Genomic DNA, 20,161 nt, shown 5'->3' on the forward strand with positions numbered 1-20,161 from the left:
GGCCAATGTTCAGGACCAGAAACCCTTAGCTAAATTGTTTTACCTCTAATCCAGGGGATGAGACCATTCCCAGCTCCCCACCTGAAATAAGGTCACTGTACTGGAGGAGAAATGGTTAAGTCTCGAACTTAGTTCTGAGGAAACCTGTCTCTGTGCAACTAATAACAGCCTCCGTTCTCTGTGTTTAACAACTTCTTTCGTGATTACAAATGAGGGCAAATTCAGCAATTCCGCGCACCCTGCTGGCTCAACGAGAAAGCAGGGCTGGAGGTTTGGGGGAATTGGTATTGTCTTGTTGTAGGTCCCATCAAGCAGGGATGAATAGTCGGGTACCTGAATCTGCCCTAACAGTGCGACCAAACTCTAGTCCGACAGCTCAGCAGTGATGATGGAGCCCACAGAACTCACTCCACTGGTGGTTCTGAGCTCGCTTCAGCCGTCTGTCTCCCTATCTGTGACAAGTCGCTCTTGGCCTTGTCTCTCTGGCGCTCCTTCGGTCTTCCTCAGCCTCCAGCTCCACGTCCCATGAAAGGTAATCCAGCTGTTTCCACTCTTGTGACATCCCAAACCATCGCAGTCGCCTTTCTTGGACGTTCTGTACAAGTGTTATTTCTTGTCCAAGTTGTTAGATCCGTGATTCTGAGGGTATGCTGTTTTTCAATAACCACACGGATGCTGTAACTTAACAATAAACAGGTATTTACTGGAGGAGGGTAGTCTCAAGACTGGGGGTACAGAGGCATGCGCAAAGCTTATATACAGGTGTGGTCACTGCTGGTACTACAGTATACAGGAGCTGTAAAAGTAGTTCTGTCTTAAAGGCACATACACTACAATTCCTCCCCTTTTAGATTAGTAGTACCCCTAATATTCAAATAACAATTAACACTTTAACATGTACATTAAACAACAATAGTCCATTTATAGATTCAGTCTTTGGGGCGGCTTCCTGACCCTTTCGGGATAGCGCCTTTCCTGAGGTTCTTGTTCTTGGTGCAGAGGCGATTCTGACCCCTTTTCATCGGGTTCCACTGCTACTAGTTCTGAGGTAGATGCTACTGGTATGTCGGGTTCATCCCCAGGTACTCGAGACATGGGGTTGACGCGTTCCTGTGACGCTAAGATCTGATCGACGTGGCGTCTCACAATGTTCTCCCCGACATCCACCGTGTACATTAATAGCCCCTGCCTTGTGCATATCGTTCCGGGTTGCCATTTCTCTGTTCAATAGTCACGGCCAAGACTGGTTGCCCTACATTGAAGCTCCTTGTCGGCTTCTCATTGATGTGCTGGAATTGTTTGTCCTCAACATTTCTTCGCACATTTGGTCTGAGCAAGTCCAGACGAGATCTCAACCTTCGGTTAAAGAACATCATGGCCAGGGTCTGGTTGGTGACTGCATGTGTCGCATTTTGGTAGGCTAATAAGAAATTGTCCATCTTATGCTGTAGTGGAATTTCATCGTCGCACATGGCCTTTATCGCCTTCTTAAAGGTTTGTACGAACCTCTCAGCCAATCCATTTGTGGCTGGATGATACGGGGCGGATGTGTAATGCCTTACCCCATTCCTTCTCATAAATTTTTGAAACTCTTTGGACACAAACTGTGGTCCATTATCAGAGCAAATCTGCTCTGGCAAACCGTTTCTGGCAAATATGGTCCGTAGGACTGCAATCATTTTCTCTGTAGTGGTTGAAGACATTTTTATCACCTCAGGCCACTTTGAATGAGCATCCACTGCTATTAAGAACATTGAGTCCATGAATGGACCAGCGAAATCAATATGCACCCGTTGCCATGGAGAGGAGGGCCATTCCCATGGGTGTAGAGGGGCATGTGGTGGTGCATTTTGGACCTTCTGGCATCCTAAGCAGCTCTTAGTTAGGTCTTTGATTTGTTGATCGATTCCCGGCCACCACACATAAGCCCTAGCAAGGCTTTTCATTTTCACTCCCCCCAGATGACCTTCATGTAACTCATTTAGCACTCTCTCCCTTAACTTGGGTGGAATCACCACTCTGGATCCACACATCACTGTCCCCTGGCATACTGACAGCTGTTCTCTTCTGGATGAGAATGCTGGCAACAGTGAGTCGCCATGTGTTGGTCATCCCCTCACCGTCAAATCATATACCCGAGACAGCGTCGGATCAGTGCAGGTCTCCTTCTCTATAGCCGCGTTCGTTACTGGCAATCGTTCAATTATTGACGAATAAAATATCTCGATAGGGTCCACTGCTGGTGCTTCCTCCACAGTAGGCAGTGGCAGGCGCAATAGCCCATCAGCGTTGCCATGCTGTTTCGTGCCTTTATATTCTATTTCATATTGATTCGCCCCTAGAAACAGGGACCATCTTTGTAACCGTTGTGCAGTCATCACTGGAATGCCCTCCTTAGGATTAAAGATGGAGACAAGTGATTGGTGGTCAGTCAGCAAAGTGAACTTCTGCCCATGCAGATAATGGTTGAATTTTTTTACTCCCCATACTAGGCTGAGGGCCTCCCTGTCAATCTGGGCGTAGTTGCGCTCGGCTGAGGTTAGTGACCGAGACGCAAAGGCTACTGGCCTCTCCAACCCGTCTGGGAATTTGTGCGACAGCACCGCTCCAATACCATAGGGTGATGCATCACATGCCAAACGAATTGGTAGTGCTGGGTTGAAATGGGCCAACACATCTTTTGATGTGATCAATTCTTTACACTTCTGGAAAGCTCGTCTACGTTCGTCACCCCACTTCCATGGTACCCCTGTTTGCAGTAGGGTGTTCAGTGGGTGTAATACCGTGGACAAATTTGGTAAGAACTTGTGGTAGTAGTTTACCAGCCCGAGGAACGACCTCAGTTGTGACACATTTTCCGGTGCTGGAGCCTTGACTACTGCCTCAATCTTTTCAGGGGACTTATGTAACCCCTCTTCATCGATGAAGTGGCCACAATACGAGATCTGTTTCTGGAAAAACTCGCACTTGTGGCGATTAGCTCGTAGCCCATACTCCTTTAATCTGGTGAGGACCTTCACAGAATCACAGAAACCCCACAGTGCAGATAGAGGCCATTTCGGCCCATCGAGCCTGCACCGACACATATCCCACCCGATCCCCGTAACCCCTACACCAACACATATCCCACCCTATCCCCGTAACCCCACGTATTTAATCCCCCTAACACTAAGGGTCAATTTATCATAGCCAATCAACCTAACCCGCACATCTTTGGACTGTGGGAGGAAACCGGAGCACCCGGAGGAAACCCACGCAAACACGGGGAGAATGTGCAAACTCCACACAGACAGTCGCCCGAGGCCGGATTCGAACCCGGGTCTCTGGCGCTGTGAGGCAACAGTGCTAACCACTATGCCACCGTGCTGCACCTTCTCCAAGTTGGCGAGGTGATCACTGTCATTTTCGCCCGTGACCAAGATGTCGTCCAAATAACACTGGGTCCCTGGAATCCCTTGCAGGACCTGATCCATTGCCCTTTGCCAGATAGCCGGAGCCGAGGCTACTCCGAACACCAGCCGATTGTATTGATAGAGACCTTTATGAGTGTTAATCGTAAGGTATTGTTTCGAAGCTTCTTCTACCTCCATTTGCAAGTACGCCTGGGCTAGATCAATTTTGGTGAAGCGTTTACCTCCAGATAGCGAGGCAAAAATATCCTCAATTCATGGAAGCAGATATTGTACCATGTGAAGGACTGGGTTCACTGTCAGCTTAAAATCCCCACAGATGCGGACCTTCTTTGGTTCCCCAGGCGTATTACTCAACGACCTCTTCATTACAGGAACGATGGGTGTAGCCCACTCGCTCCAGTCCACTTTGGACAGTACTCCTGAACGTTCCAACCCTTCCAGCTCTGCTTCAACAGCTGGTCTGATCGCATAAGGCACTGGTCTGGCCTTAAGAAACTTTGGGCTTGCATTTTCCTCTATTTTAATCGTTGCTGTTATGCCTTTTAGTGCTCCTAGTCCCTCCTGGAACACTTCTTTTGCGTCAGTTAGCATTTTTGACAGTAGTCAAGGTGTGACGTCGTCATCCTTTTTGGCCTCAACCTTCAGTGCCTGCATGGAATGCCAATCTAATTGTATCTTCCGGATCCATTCACGTCCTAGCAGTGGTGGTCCTCCATCTGGCAATACATATATATCCATTTTAGGTATTTCCTGGCCTTTATATATCACTTTCACCCTTATTTTTCCTTTGGGGTAGACTTTTTGCCCCGTATACATCTTCAAGACAATCTCTGTAGCTTTCAAGGGTATATGTGAAAATAGCCGCTTGTAGTCCCTTTGGTTTATGACTGTTAGGGCTGATCCTGTGTCCAATTCCATTTTCACTTGGACTCCGTCTATCTTGAGTGTAACCCAGATAGTCTGGTGATCCTCCATTTTGGTTACCTTATGTAGTTTCAGACAACCCAGCTCCTTGCTTCCGGAGTCTGTGTCACTTTTCTGTTCGTCTGAACCACTGTCCATCACCTGGTGTACCTTTTTGTACTTCTCCTGTGGAGATTTCTTACTGTTGGTTTTCTTCCCTGACCTGCAGACTCTTGCTATGTGTCCTGCTTTTCCACACTGTCTGCACACTTGGTCCTTGAACCAACAGTCCTTCTGGTCATGTGTTGTTCTGCCGCAGCGATAGCACTTCCCTGTTCCATAGGACATTTCATTGGTGCCATATTCTTGCGGTCTCCGTTGTATCTCTGCAGCGCCCCTTGCGGCTGCTTCATGTGATACTGCCATACTGAAAGCCTTGTCCAGCGTAAGATCCTTTTCTGATAGAAGCCGTTTCTGGGTTCCTTCACTTTGTAGCCCACACACAAACTTGTCCCTTAACGTATCTGCTAGTCCCGCTCCAAACTGGCAGTGTTTCGATAGCTTGCGCAGTTCCGTTAGGTACTCAGCATTGCTTTCATCTTTGTGTTGGTTCCTTTTATGGAACTTAAATCGTTCTGCTATCAGCAGCGGTGTGGGGTTTAAGTGGTCCTGTAGGATTTCTACTATGCTTTCGAAATTCTTGTTCACCGGCTTCTCTGGGGTTATTAGATTTTGCAGTAACCCATAAGTTTTTGCACCCATGGAATTTAACAAAACCAGTGCTTTACTAGCATCTGGCACTTCATTCGCCCTGCAGTACACCTCAATACGTTCCACATATGTCGCCCAATCTTCGACTTCATTGTCGAACGTAGAGATACTGCCACTCTTCGGCATCCCTGGGTGTGATTTAACTGTCAAAAATGGCGTCTCCCGTGCTTCCCCTTCTTCTCCGCTGGCACAAAATGGTGTCTCCCGCGCTTTCCTTCCTTCCCGCGTTCGCCCTTCTTCTCCGCTGCGGCTTCTGAAAATGGCGTCTCCTGCGCTCTTCCTTCTTCTCCGCGGCTCAATGGCGTCTCCCGCGCTCTCCCTTCTTCTCCCCGTGGACACTGTTCAGCCCGTGAGCCCTGGCTGTGCTCTGCGCGTTCTTCTTTTTATTTATTTTTTCTCGACGCCGCTCGGTCTTGAACCCGGCTGTTGCTTTACCCTCTCTCTCTCCGGTTTGTTTTTTTGGTTTTTTTCTCGACGCCGCTTGGTTTTCAACCCCCGGCTGCGCCCTGTGCGCTTCACCCTCTGTCTTACCCCGTCGACGCTGCTCGGCTTTCTCTCCGCCGTCGGTCGGCTCCAGACGCCGCTGCCCGGGAAGGGTCTGCGCTGGACCTGTCGTCAGTCTCTTGCTGATCGTCGTGGCTGGGGAACCAAGCCCGGCTCTCCACAGCCTCCCCTGCGATGTTTACTCTCTGCCTGACGGCTGGGCGGTTGCTCGTGGTCGACGCCCGTGTTCCTGGCCTCGACTTTTTTTTAGTTGCAGGTAGATTTGAATCGACACTCGTCGCCACTGTTAGATCCGTGATTCTGAGGGTATGCTGTTATTGAATAACCACACGGATGCTGTAACTTAACAATAAACAGGTATTTACTGGAGGAGGGTAGTCTCAAGACTGGAGGTACAGAGGCATGCGCAAAGCTTATATACAGGTGTGGTCACTGCCGGTACTACAGTATACAGGAGCTGTAAAAGTAGTTCTGTCTTAAAGGCACATACACTACACAAGTCATGTTTTTATTATATCATTGTTGATTCTTTCTGTCCTGGACATTCCCAGTATTCTTCTCAACCAACTCATCCCTGCTGTTTGGTATCTTCTGCTCGTTAACTTTTCTCATGTTCTAACACTCAGATCGGTAAAATAATTCACTAACCATGGCTTCTTGCTCCAGCCCAGCTTCTCTCCTGCACCTTCCCCCCTGGTGTTGTCCTATACAATGTCCTTGAACCTGCAGCTAGCTTACTCAGTCCTTAAAAAAAAAAGAAAGTGCAGTTTGTACTAATGGGAGCGATTTGATTGGCCACAGCCCCCGTTCAGGTGATGCAGTCACCTGGTAGCCAGTTGAGAGTCTGGTCCGGATCACTCTGTACAGGAGCCTGCAGGGACCGGGGGTCTCTGAGCAGAGACGGTGAGCAAGGCCTCAGTGGGGATCAGCTTGGCCTGTGACCTTCAATCGTGCGTTAACGGGGTCAGGCTCCGATAGCTTGCAATGAGGGAAGTGCTCCAGTACGTAGCTTTCTTCTTCTCCCTGGTTTCTGCCGCGTTCCTTATCGTGGCCACATGGACAGACTGCTGGATGGTGAATGCAGACGACAGCTTGGAGGTGAGACCATGGGTGGGAGGATTCGGGAAATCCAGGACCTGGCTTTTTAAAAACAAAATGTAGATCTTCACTGAATCCGTGGAAGCGTTTCAGAAACGTTTAACTGATAGGCTGAAAGTTTGTTTAATTCTGAAACGGACTTAAATACTTTAATGTTGGATATAGATGCATTTTAAATCCCCAAAAAAGAAAAATAACTCATTGAGACAGCTTCTCCTGGGTCTGGCCTAAGGCTTGGATCACACAGGTACAGCAAGACTTGGAAATTGGGGTGGGGAGGGGCACAGCCCTTAATGGAGTCTCCAAATTGTCTGTCCATTAATTTAAAATGAGATTGATAGATTTTTGTTGGGTAAGGGTATTAAGGGTTACGGAACCAAGGTGGGGAGATGGAGTTAAGATACAGATCAGCCATGATCTAATTGAATGGCGGAACAGGCTCGAGGGGCTGAATGGCCTCCTCCTGTTCCTCGGTTTCTCCGAAACGGAAATCGGTCACTCCCTCATAGGTGTGGAATAGACAACGCAGTTTATGAGTCAGTGCAGCTAAACCAGGAGTGGATTTACTGATCTGAGAGTACATCACGTACGAGTGATCCAGGAGTGGAATTACTGGTGAGATGATCGGATCACCCCGTGATCAGCTCGTTCTCTGATTGGATCATTCTCTGATCAGTTCATTCTCTGTTTGGATCATTCTCTGATCAGATCAGTCCTTGATTGGATAATTCTCTGATTAGCTTGTTCCCTGATTGGATCGTTCTCTGATCAGATGGGTCCTTGATTGGACGATTCTCTGATTGGATCATTCTCTGACCAGATCAGTCCTTGATTGGACGATTCTCTGATTGGATCGTTCTCTGATCAGCTCGTTTACTGATTAGACGACTCTTTGATTGGATCAGTCTCTGATCAACTTGTTCCCTGATTGGACGATCCTCTGATCAGCCTGTTCCCTTTTGATGAGCCGGAACCTCTTTTTGAATACAGGTGTGTAAACATTTAACAGGACAGAGACAAATACCCTGGGACAATACTTAATCGTACAGCAGGGCCGGGGTGCAGCATGCCCAGGGTCAGGGTGTAAAGGGCAGGTTTGGGACAGATGCCGGGGAGGACCTCCTCACACACAGGGCGAGCAGCAGCTCGAGCAGGTGGTCAGGAAGGGTGGGCGAGGCTGGGACACGGCGCTCATCTAAGAAACAGTGAAATTCTCCAATGGGGAGACGGTGGGGTTTGGATTCTGGAAGCAGGAGATTGGATGGGCCTCCTTCATCTAAACTTACCTCTAGGCCTCACCCGTGGGTAGCACAGAGTCAGAGTCCAAACGTCGTGGGTTCAAGTCCCTCTCCAGAAATAGGAGCACAAAAAACTAGTCTGACACTACAGTGCAGTACTGAGGGAGTGCCGCACTGTCAGAGGGGCAGTACTGAGGGAGCGCCGCACTGTCGGAGGGGCAGTACTGAGGGAGCGCCGCACTGTCGGAGGGGCAGTACTGAGGGAGCGCCGCACTGTCGGAGGGGCAGTACTGAGGGAGCGCCGCACTGTCGGAGGGGCAGTACTGAGGGAGTGCCGCACTGTCGGAGGGGCAGTACTGAGGGAGCACCGCACTGTCGGAGGGGCAGCACTGAGGGAGTGCCGCGCTGTTGGAGGGGCAGTACTGAGGGAGCGCCGCGCTGTCGGAGGGGCAGTACTGAGGGAGCGCCGCGCTGTCGGAGGGGCAGTACTGAGGGAGCGCCGCACTGTCGGAGGGGCAGTACTGAGGGAGAGCCGCACTATCGGAGGGGCAGTACTGAAGGAGTGCTGCACTGTCGGAGGGTCAGTACTGAGGGAGCGCTGCACTGTCGGAGGGGCAGCACTGAGGGAGCGCCGCACTGTCGGAGGGGCAGTACTGAAGGAGTGCTGCACTGTCGGAGGGGCAGTACTGAGGGAGCGCCGCACTGTCGGAGGGGCAGTACTGAGGGAGCGCTGCATTGTCGGAGGGGCAGTACTGAGGGAGCGCCGCACTGTCGGAGGGGCAGTACTGAGGGAGCGCTGCATTGTCGGAGGGGCAGTACTGAGGGAGCGCCGCACTGTCGGAGGGGCAGTACTGAAGGAGTGCTGCACTGTCGGAGGGGCAGTACTGAGGGAGCGCTGCATTGTCGGAGGGGCAGTACTGAGGGAGCGCCGCACTGTCCGAGGGGCAGTACTGAAGGAGTGCTGCACTGTCGGAGGGGCAATACTGAGGGAGCGCCGCACTGTCGGAGGGGCCGTCTTTCAGATGAGACATTAAACCAAGGTCCCGTCTGCCCTCTCAGGTGGACATAAAAGATCCCACGGCACTACTTTGAAGAAGAGGAGGGGAGTTTCAATATTTATCGCTTGACCAACATCACTGAAACAGATTATCTGGTCATTATCAGATTGCTGTTTGTGGGAGCTTGTTGTGCGCAAATTGGCTGCCACGTTTCCTACATTACGACAGTGACTACACTTCAAGAAGTACTTCATTTTCTGTAAAGCGCTTTGGGACATCCTGAGGTTGTGAAAGTTGCTGGAGAAATGCAAGTCGTTATTTCTTGGTGGTCTTGTGAATAAAGGTGCAACCGATCAGTGCTGACAGCTGCTTGAATGGGACCAAATCATGTCCTCATGCAGCGTAGCAATGAACTCCTGAACCCGCTACCCGGCTCCATCTACTGTCAGAATCAATAACAAACACGTGTCAAAAGGACGAGGCATCTGGACGTTCTCCATGAACAGAGCAGTTACAGAAACTGCTTGAATCCTTGGTGCTTAACTTGGCATTATCAGAGCTGTGGGTCACAGGTTTCAAGATTAATTGTCAATTTGACCAAGTTTAAAGTCAACAATTGAGATTCTGTCAGTTGAGAGGCTGGTGTGGAGCATAAACACCGGCACGGGCCAGTTGGGCCGAATGGCCTGTTTCTGTGCTACAGATTCTGTAATATTTCATTCTATGTACACACTCATTAAGTGGTTAATTGTGAGTGTAATACAGCTGATCGCTGAGTCTCACAGAGCTTGGCAATGTTGAGTGAGTAATAATCAGGTAGAGCTGTATGTTCAACCTACTGTGTTACAATAAGCTGCTCACACATTCTGAAAGATGTGGTGTATTAACGGCAATGATTAACTCCATTTAATGCACGTTAACTTGACTAATTTCAGCCTGATTGGGGCCATTACTTCCCTCAATGAACAGGACGTGCTTGAGAATCCCCTTTTACTTTCAAACTCGAAGGTCATGGCAAGTTCGCTGTGCCACCCGTGCTTGGCGGTGACCTGTTCACTGGACTGGGATTGTGACGGGACTTTACATCGGAGTCACAGCACGGAAACAGGCCATTCGTCCCAATCAGACCGCGCTGGCGGTTACCCTCCACACCAGCAAATAATCCCAATCACATTCACCCGCCCTGTCCCCACATATCTTCAACCCCTCTCCTCCATCCCCCTCTCCATCATCCCCCTCTCCTCCATCCCCCTCTCCCCCATCCCCCTCTCCTCCATCCCCCTCTCCTCCATCATCCCCCTCTCCATCATCCCCCTCTCCATCATCCCCCTCTCCTCCATCCCCCTCTCCTCCATCCCCCTCTCCTCCACCCCCCTCTCCCCACCCCCCTCTCCCCATCCCCCTCTCCTCCATCCCCCTCTCCTCCATCCCCCTCTCCTCCACCCCCCTCTCCTCCACCCCCCTCTCCTCCACCCCCCTCTCCTCCACCCCCCTCTCCTCCACCCCCCTCTCCTCCACCCCCCTCTCCTCCACCCCCCTCTCCTCCACCCCCCTCTCCTCCACCCCCCTCTCCTCCACCCCCCTCTCCTCCACCCCCCTCTCCTCCACCCCCCTCTCCTCCACCCCCCTCTCCTCCACCCCCCTCTCCTCCACCCCCCTCTCCCCATCCCCCCTCTCCCCCATCCCCCTCTCCCCCATCCCCCTCTCCCCCATCCCCCTCTCCCCCATCCCCCTCTCCCCCATCCCCCTCTCCCCCATCCCCCTCTCCCCCATCCCCCTCTCCCCCATCCCCCTCTCCCCCATCCCCCTCTCCCCCATCCCCCTCTCCATCATCCCCCTCTCCTTCATCCCCCTCTCCTCCATCCCCCTCTCCATCATCCCCCTCTCCTCCATCCCCCTCTCCTCCATCCCCCTCTCCTCCATCCCCCTCTCCTCCATCCCCCTCTCCTCCATCCCCCTCTCCTCCATCCCCCTCTCCTCCATCCCCCTCTCCTCCATCGCCCTCTCCTCCATCGCCCTCTCCTCCATCCCCCTCTCCCCCATCCCCCTCTCCCCATCCCCCTCTCCCCATCCCCCTCTCCCCATCCCCCTCTCCCCATCCCCCTCTCCCCCATCCCCCTCTCCCCCATCCCCCTCTCCCCCATCCCCCTCTCCCCATCCCCCTCTCCCCCATCCCCCTCTCCCCCATCCCCCTCTCCATCATCCCCCTCTCCTCCATCCCCCTCTCCTCCATCCCCCTCTCCTCCATCCCCCTCTCCTCCATCCCCCTCTCCTCCATCCCCCTCTCCTCCATCCCCCTCTCCTCCATCCCCCTCTCCTCCATCGCCCTCTCCTCCATCCCCCTCTCCTCCATCGCCCTCTCCTCCATCGCCCTCTCCTCCATCGCCCTCTCCTCCATCCCCCTCTCCATCATCCCCCTCTCCATCATCCCCCTCTCCATCATCCCCCTCTCCATCATCCCCCTCTCCATCATCCCCCTCTCCATCATCCCCCTCTCCATCATCCCCCTCTCCACCATCCCCCTCTCCACCATCCCCCTCTCCACCATCCCCCTCTCCACCATCCCCCTCTCCACCATCCCCCTCTCCACCATCCCCCTCTCCACCATCCCCCTCTCCACCATCCCCCTCTCCACCATCCCCCTCTCCTCCATCCCCCTCTCCATCATCCCCCTCTCCACCATCCCCCTCTCCACCATCCCCCTCTCCACCATCCCCCTCTCCACCATCCCCCTCTCCACCATCCCCCTCTCCTCCATCCCCCTCTCCTCCATGCCCCTCTCCTCCATCCCCCTCTCCTCCATCCCCCTCTCCTCCATCCCCCTCTCCAATCTAATCTTCAATGTTGACCCAATTTCTGCCTCAACCACTAACCCCGGGAGTGAATCCCACAGCCTCGCGGCTCTCAGTGTGAAGACCTTTCTCCTGCCCTCTGTTCTATATTTAATCTTCAATCTATGGCCCCTCGACCCCTCGACCACTGGAAACAGTTTGCTGCTATCCAGCCTGTCCCATCTTTCATAATTTAAACACTTCTATCATATTGCCCCGTAACCTGAGTTCCAACGAAAAGAGACCCAATTTTTTGAGTCTTTCTTTGTATTTGTATTTCCTCATCACATGGCAGCCTCCTCATGAGTCTGCACGGCTGTGGAGGAAAGGGGCCTTTTTTTATTCATTCACGGGGTGTGGGCATCACTGGCAAGGCCAGAATTGATTGCCCACCCCTAATTGCGCTTGATAAGGTGGTGGTGAGCCGCCTCATACAACTGAGCGATTTGCTGCGCCATTTCAGAGGTCAGTTAAGAGTCAACCGTTGGTGTGAGTCTGGAGTCACCTATAGGCCCAGACCGGGTAAGGACCGTGTCTGTCGAGGAACCAAGGGTCTACAAATGACTGGTGAACAACTTCTTCAGGCTCAAAGCCCAGCTTGCTCACCTGGGGCCAGACACACCCTCACTGCATTATCAGGTCCTGCGCTCGTGACTCTCGGACACATTTAAAAATTCATTCTCGGGGTGTGGGCCTCGCTGGCAAGGCCGGCATTTATTATCCCTCCCAAGTTGCCTTAAAGTAGTTTGGTATGAGTGTCTTGCTGGGCCATTTCAGAGGGTAGTTTAGAGTCGACCATGGTGTGGGACTGGAGTCACCTATAGGCCCAGACCAGGTAAGGACGGCAGGTTTCCTTCCCTAAAGGACATCAGTGAACCCGTTGGGTTTTTACGACAATCCGACAGATTCACGGTCACTTTTACTGATGTCAGATTTTTATTTCTCAAATTTTTAAACCATTCTCAAACTGCCCTGGTGGGATATGAACTCCAGATTATTAACGTATTACATGACCGTACCCCCTGCAGTCTGTCATGTTAAACATTCCCAGGGACCTCCTCTCCAGAAATCCGAATGATTCACATGGCTGTACGATTCCCTTTAAACCTATTCGTTCTGCTTTTTTCAGCTGTGGCTCAGTGGGCAGCACCCTCGCCTCGGAGTCAGAAGGTTGTGGGTTCAAGCCTCGCTCCAGGGACTCAAGCCCACAATCTAATCTGACACTCCCAGTGCTGTCGGAGGTGCCGTCTTTCGGATGAGACGTTAAACCGAGGTCCCGTCTGCCTCCTCAGGCGGATGTAAAAGATCCCGCGGCCACTATTCGAAGAAGAGCAGGGGAGTTCTCCCCGGCGTTCTTGCCAATATTTATCCCTCAACCAACATCACTAAAACAGATTATTTGGTTATTATCACATTGCTGTTTGTGGGAGTCGGCTGTGTGCAAATTGGCTGACGTAATTTCCTAAACCACTCCCCACAATTAGTCCCACTCCCCCCTGCTCTTTCCCCACAGCCTGACAATTTTTTCCTTTTCAAGTATTTCTCCAATTCCCTTTTGAGAGTTACTATTGAATCTACTTCCACCGCCCTTTCAGGCAGCGCGTTCCAGATCAAATAACTCACTGTAAAACCATTTCTCTTCCTCTCTCCTCTGGTGCTTTTGCCAAGTATCTTCAATCTGAGTCCTCTGGTTACCGACCCTCCTGCCACTGGAAACACTTTCTCCTTATTCACTCGATCAAAACCATTCATGATTTTGAACACCTCTATTAAATTTACACTTAACCTTCTCTGCTCTAAGGAGAACAATCCCAGCTTCTCCAGTCTCTCCACACAACTGAAGTCCCTCATCCCTGGAACCATTCTAGTAAATCTCCTCTGCATCCTCTCCAAGGCCTTCACATCCTTCCTAAAGTGCGGTGCCCAGAATTGAACACAATACTCCAGCTGAGTAACCAGTGATTTAGAAAGGTTCAGATTGAGAGAAGTTTCTGGCCCATCAAGCTCATTGCGGCCAACAAACCGCGGCACTGCCGCAGACTCCACCCAAACTATTCCAGTACCTGACCACAGGATCTAAGATGATGGTAGAAAACGCTGGAAATACTTAGCAGGTCAGGCAGCATCCGCGGAGAGAGAAACAGAGTCAATGTTTCAAGTCGATGACCCTTTGTCAGAACTGGAAAAAAACAGGAAAAGGAACAGATTTTAAAACAAGTTTCCCCCTTTTCCCAGCCCCTAACTTGCTTTAAAATCTGTTCCATTTCCTGCTTTTTTCTCAGTTCTGACGAAGGGTCACAGACCTGAAACGTTAACTCTGTTTCTCTCTCCGCGGACGCTGCCTGGCCTGCTGAGTGTTTCCAGCGTTTTCTGTTGTTATTTCGCATTTCCAGCATCCGCAGTATTTTGCTATTGTATAAGATGATGGTGTCCAGTGAAACAAATCTCTGACCCCTGCCCCCTCCTTCAAAAACAATCGATCAAACCCTGACTGACATTAAAAGCTCAATTACTGAACCCTCCAATCCCATGGTCCTGTAAAGGTAGGAGATACAGTGATTCGCAGGGTCGATGACCATCCTTCAGATGGATTGATTTCTCTTCGGTTCATTTACTCTTCATTTCCTTGTTTTTGCTCAGGTGAGTCAGAAGTGCCGAGGCCTCTGGTGGGAATGTGTCACAAGTACGGTTGATGGGATTCGAACGTGCGATGACTACGATTCGATTCTGGCTGAGCATCCCTGTGAGTATTGACTGGTCGGCTCTGTGCCTTAGCTCCGTATGATGACTATCTGGCTAAGTTACTGGAAACTAATGGCACTTTCTGCCTCTTTCAATCCAACAACGTTTTCCAGTGGTCTGTACAGGGGGATTCCGTGCTCCCAGGACAACGCGGCACTCAAAAGGAGCACCACTGGTGATGGCGCCAATTCTCCAACCCGTGCTGCCTTCGAGCCTGGCCACCATGTAGGAGCGTGGAATTACCCCTTGATCTCCTTTTAGAGATGAGCAGCACATTTCAAACTAGTCATGATTGTTCCCCTCCTATTTTTTCAGTGGCCAGTGCTATCAAAGCCCTCATCGCACCATATGAAAGTGATATGAAAACCACCCAGCAGATTTCTGACAAGATCATAAAGGTTACAAAGACAATATGGCCATGAAAGGCCATTGGGCCCTTCTAGCCCATCCTTCCACAGACACCTGTGTTCCCCCAATCTCCCATCACTGCACCCGAATGATACCGGGACTATAACGGTTAAATTACGAGGACAGGTTGCACAGACTGGGCTTGTATTCCCTCGAGTTTAGAAGATTAAGGGGTGATCTGATCGAGGTGTTTAAGATGATTAAAGGAGTTGATCGGGTAGAGAGAGAGAAACTATTTCCTCTGGTGGGGGGAGTCCAGAACAAGGGGGCAGAACCTTAAAATTAGAGCCAGGCCATTCAGGGGTGATGTCAGGAAGCACTTCTTCACACAAAGGGTGGTGGGAATCTGGAACTCTCTCCCCCAGAAAGCTGTTGAGGCTGGGGGTCAATAGAAAATTTCCAAACTGAGATGGATAGATTTGTGTTGGGTAAGGGTATGAAGGGTTATGGAACCAAGGCAGGTAGATGGAGTTAAGATACAGATCAGCCGTGATCTCATTGAATGACGGAACAGGCTCGAGGGGCTGAATGGCCTCCTCCTGTTCCTATTGAAATGAATGGGAAGGGAATTTGGGCGAATTGTATCGGGGCGGTTGATCTGCGGAAATCCGTTACCCACCTGGTGACAAACCGGCCCCGCAAAGGGAGGCTCTTGTGAGCTGAACATTGCAGAGAAGCAGCAGAGGGATCTGCCACTTCCAGCAGCCTGATCATATAGGAATGTTCCAATGTTTATAAACCTGCCCAGTCTGAGAGACAGGGCGAATGCGGAGGAAGTAAGGAGAGAGATTTGATCAAGGTGGGCGTAATTATTTATAAACGGACCAGTTGTGGCAAAAGAAAGTTCAGGTCTCTAAATGTTCACATTAACTTGAAGGAGCTCAGTGAAGGAACTTACACGGGCAAGGAGCTGAGAGCAGATTAGCAGGTTGATGCTTGTCAAAGTGAGGGATGTCGCAGCTCGTAAATAGATCACCTATCATTTCAGACTCTAACGTGTGAGCATCAAACACTCCCAGGGTAGGTACAGTACGGGTTAGATACAGAGTAAAGCTCCCTCTACACTGTCCCATCAAACACTCCCAGGGCAGGTACAGCACGGGTTAGAAACAGAGTAAAGCTCCCTCTACACTGTTCCCATCAAACACTCCCAGGGCAGGTACAGCAGGGGTTAGATACAGAGTAAAGCTCCCTCTGCACTGTCCCATCAAACACTCCCAGGGCAGATACAGCACGGGGTTAGATACAGAGTAAAGCCCCCTCTACACTGTCCCATCAAACACTCCCAGGGCAGGTACAGCACGGGTTAGATACAGAGTAAAGCTCCCTCTACACTGTCCCGTCAAACACTCCCAGGACAGGTACAGCACGGGTTAGATAGAGAGTAAAGCTCCCTCTGCACTCTCCCAAGCGATTACTCATTCTCCTCTCGCAGTCTCACCTCTCTCTCAGATCTTGTAATTCACAGAGTTTCAAACCAAGAGCTCGAACTATCTGATTGTGAATTAACAGGCGAGGCAAAGGGGAACAATCTGAGGCAGCTCTCAGGGGAGCAGAGCTTGGGCTGTGGATTCAGAAATATCAGAACCTCTTCTCGTTATTTTGATTTGAAAGGTAATTTGAAAACACTGCTGTTTTCCTGAGGGGTATAAAATATTAATCTTTTGTGTGATTGGTTTGATTTTGTGCCCAACAGATGAAAAAGTGACAAGAAATTTTATAAAATATGTATTTTTGGAAATGTGAATAACTCTTTGCAATTACATGGAGCTCACGGTCCCAGCTGAAGACTTGTCTGTTGAGAGTTTACTTCAGGCACTGTCTGGTATAACAACAACAACTTGCATTTCTGTAGCGCCTTTACCGTATTAAAATGTCTCGAGTCGCTTCACAGGAGCACCAGCAGATCAACGTTGAATTTATTCAAGGCTAAGATTGATAGATTTTTGGAATCGAGGGATATGGGGATCGGGCGGGAAAGTGGAGTCGAGGCCGAAGATCAGCCATGATCTGATTGAATGGCAGAGCAGGCTCGAGGGGCCGAATGGCCGACTCCTGCTCCTAATTCTTATGTTCTTTAACTGTATTGGGCCCATGCAGCATAATGAGCAAACTGCTAGAGAGGCACAAGAGGCCAGAACTGGAGGAGCACAGATATGTCCGAGGGTTGTAGGGCTGGAGGAGGTTACAGGGATTGTGAGCAGTGGGGCCATGGTCATACCACATAAGTTCCATGTTACCCTTCAGTCTCTTCCTGGAGCCTGCTTTGTTGCAGCGCCCCTTGGACGAGCCTCTTTCAAAGGGAATATTGTGCGGCGCCCAACACACGACAGCTCTCTTGCCAGCTCACCTCGGATCGTGCCCAAGTGGTCCAAAACACTGGAAACTTCAACAAACCGAAGACCCCTTTGATTAAAGTTCTGCCTCACAAACGCGGGTTGTTGTTGGCCCAGGTGTATCCGCAGGTTCCACAGCGGAATATCAGGCAGGTCTTGAGTGGGAATCCAGGTATCCCAGGAGTCAACCTTTCCCCTTAAACAGCTGATTCCTCCAGGATGTGGGTTTTGATAGAGTAACTGGGGAGAAGCTGTTTCCAGTGGCAGGAGGGTCGGTAACCAGAGGACACAGATTGAAGATAGTTGGCAAAAGATCCAGGAGAAAAGTTAGGAGAATGTTCTTTACAGAGCGAGTTGTGATCTGGAACGCGTTGCCTGAAAGGGCGGTGGAAGCAGATTCAATAATAACTTTCAAAAGGGAATTGGGTAAATAAGAGCAGGGGGGAGTGGCACTAATTGGAGAGCTCTACCAAAGAGCCGGCACAGGCACGATGGGCCGAATGGCCTCCTCCTGTGCTGTAAGGTTTTATGATTCTACGTGTGTGTCTCTGGGGATCGAGCGTTACTTGAATGATGCTGGCCTGTTGGTCACGTACAGGCTGAATGTTGAGCAAGTGGCCCTTTCCACCTACTGGGACATGAATGGTGATGTCGGTGCAATCAATGGTTCCTTGCCACTATTAGCAATGCCACAGTCCTGCTGCTCCTGTTGGTGCCGTGTGAAGGGGGTTGAACTGGACGCATGGTGTGGAGATGACGTGAATGGTCCTTTCCTGCTGGTGACTGGAGGGACCCAGTGGCCTCAAGATTCAACGTGATGGGCAATGAGTCTCTGGATGGAACTGCAGATCTGGTTTAGGGAGACAACAAGTTGGCACACTACCTTCTTACATAACATCCTTTACTGAGGTCAGGGCAGGTGGCACAGGAGTGGAGCTGTGATACGTTGAAGGACTATCTCCTCAGCCCTCAAATCCCTGTTCCAATTCTTTGTTTTATGCTTCTCCTTGAAGGTTGAGGGGTGATCTGATCGAGGGTGATCTGACCGAGGGTGATCTGACCGAGGGGTGATCTGATCGAGGGTGATCTGACCGAGGGGTGATCTGATCGAGGGTGATCTGACCGAGGGTGATCTGATCGAGGGGTGATCTGATCGAGGGGTGATCTGACCGGGGGTGATCTGACCGAGGGTGATCTGACCGAGGGGTGATCTGACCGAGGGTGATCTGACCGAGGGTGATCTGATCGAGGGGTGATCTGACCGAGGGTGATCTGATCGAGGGGTGATCTGACCGGGGGTGATCTGATCGAGGGTGATCTGATCGAGGGTGATCTGATCGAGGGGTGATCTGATCGAGGGGTGATCTGATCGAGGGGTGATCTGATCGAGGGTGATCTGACCGAGGGTGATCTGACCGAGGGTGATCTGACCGAGGGTGATCTGATCGAGGGGTGATCTGATCGAGGGGTGATCTGATCGAGGGGTGATCTGATCGAGGGTGATCTGATCGAGGGTGATCTGACCGAGGGTGATCTGATCGAGGGGTGATCTGATCGAGGGTGATCTGACCGAGGGTGATCTGACCGAGGGTGATCCGACCGAGGGTGATCCGACCGAGGGTGATCCGACCGAGGGGAGATCCGACCGAGGGGAGATCTGATTGAGGGTGATCCGATCGAGGGTGATCCGACCGAGGGGAGATCTGATCGAGGGTGATCCGATCGAGGGTGATCCGATCGAGGGCGATCCGATCGAGGGCGATCCGACCGTGGGCGATCCGACCGTGGGCGATCCGATCGAGGGTGATCCGATCGAGGGGAGATCTGATCGAGGGTGATCTGATCGAGGGTGATCTGATCGAGGGGTGATCTGACCGAGGGTGATCTGATCGAGGGGTGATCTGATCGAGGATGATCTGATCGAGGGTGATCTGACCGAGGGTGATCTGATCGTGGGGTGATCTGATCGAGGTGTTCACAATGTTAAAAGGATTTGACCGGGTAGATACAGTGAAACTTATTCCATAATCAAGAACAAGGACATAATCTTACAATTAGAGCTGGGCCATTCAGGGGTGAAATCAGGCAACACTTTTTCACCCAAAAGGTTGTGGATTAATTGAAATGTTCAAGACTGAGATCGATAGAATTTTGTTGCATACGGTTATCAAAGGATATGGAGATAAGGTTGGTAAATGGAGTTGATCTAATTGAATGGTGGAGCCAGTTCGAGGGGCTGAATGGCCTCCTCCTGTTCTTGAATTGAGACCAGTAAAGCTGATTCACAAAGGTCCCTCCAGCCAAGCTAGAGAAAGGACGTGAGCCTGGACTGGGCTGAATTTGACGCGCGGTCCGAGAGATGACAGATGAGTGTCGCGCCAACCGGGCCAGGCAGTCCCTTTATTGTTACTGCAGGTCCAAAATACAAGAACTCTGACATCACAGAGGCAATGTTACAGAGAAACGTGACTATATTTGGCGCAACTTTCCATTGACTGCAACGGAATGGAAAATCAGGTGGGGTGTAAATCGGGCGATGGATCTGAAGCCGCCTGTTTCACAGCCCCGGCCGATGGTTAAGGTTCTGCCATATACCTTCAAATTCACAGAATCACAGAAACCCCACAATGCAGATAGAGGCCATTCGGCCCATCGAGCCTGCACCGACACATATCCCACCCGATCCCCGTAACCCCTACACCAACACATATCCCACTCTATCCCCGTAACCTCACGTATTTAATCCCCCTAACACTAAGGTTCAATTTATCATAGCCAATCAACCTAACCCGCACATCTTTGGACTGTGGGAGGAAACCGGAGCACCCAGAGGAAACCCACGCAAACACGGGGAGAATGTGCAAACTCCACATAGACAGTCACCCGAGGCCAGATTCGAACCTGGGTCCCTGGCGCTGT

General features: G+C 51.1%; 1 protein-coding gene across 2 annotated transcripts in view; it reads left to right on the forward strand.

The window, feature by feature from the left end:
- Positions 1 to 6,426: 6,426 nt before the first annotated feature.
- The window catches only part of LOC147115374 (claudin-16-like), a 52,508-nt gene continuing 38,773 nt past the window's right edge, over positions 6,427 to 20,161 (forward strand). The window contains exons 1-3 of one of the 2 annotated variants that reach the window (XM_085989404.1): positions 6,427 to 6,689; positions 14,397 to 14,499; positions 16,419 to 16,520. In XM_085989404.1, the coding sequence (XP_085845530.1) occupies positions 6,576 to 6,689; positions 14,397 to 14,499; positions 16,419 to 16,520 (319 nt within the window). In that variant the 5' untranslated portion in view covers positions 6,427 to 6,575. The remainder of the gene's footprint in view (positions 6,690 to 14,396; positions 14,500 to 16,418; positions 16,521 to 20,161) is intronic. The other variant, XM_085989403.1, reaches the window with a different exon arrangement.

Source organism: Somniosus microcephalus, chromosome 6, assembly GCF_052327205.1.
Source record: "Somniosus microcephalus isolate GS21.2 chromosome 6, FLI_Smic_1.0, whole genome shotgun sequence".
NCBI classification, from domain to species: domain Eukaryota; kingdom Metazoa; phylum Chordata; class Chondrichthyes; order Squaliformes; family Somniosidae; genus Somniosus; species Somniosus microcephalus.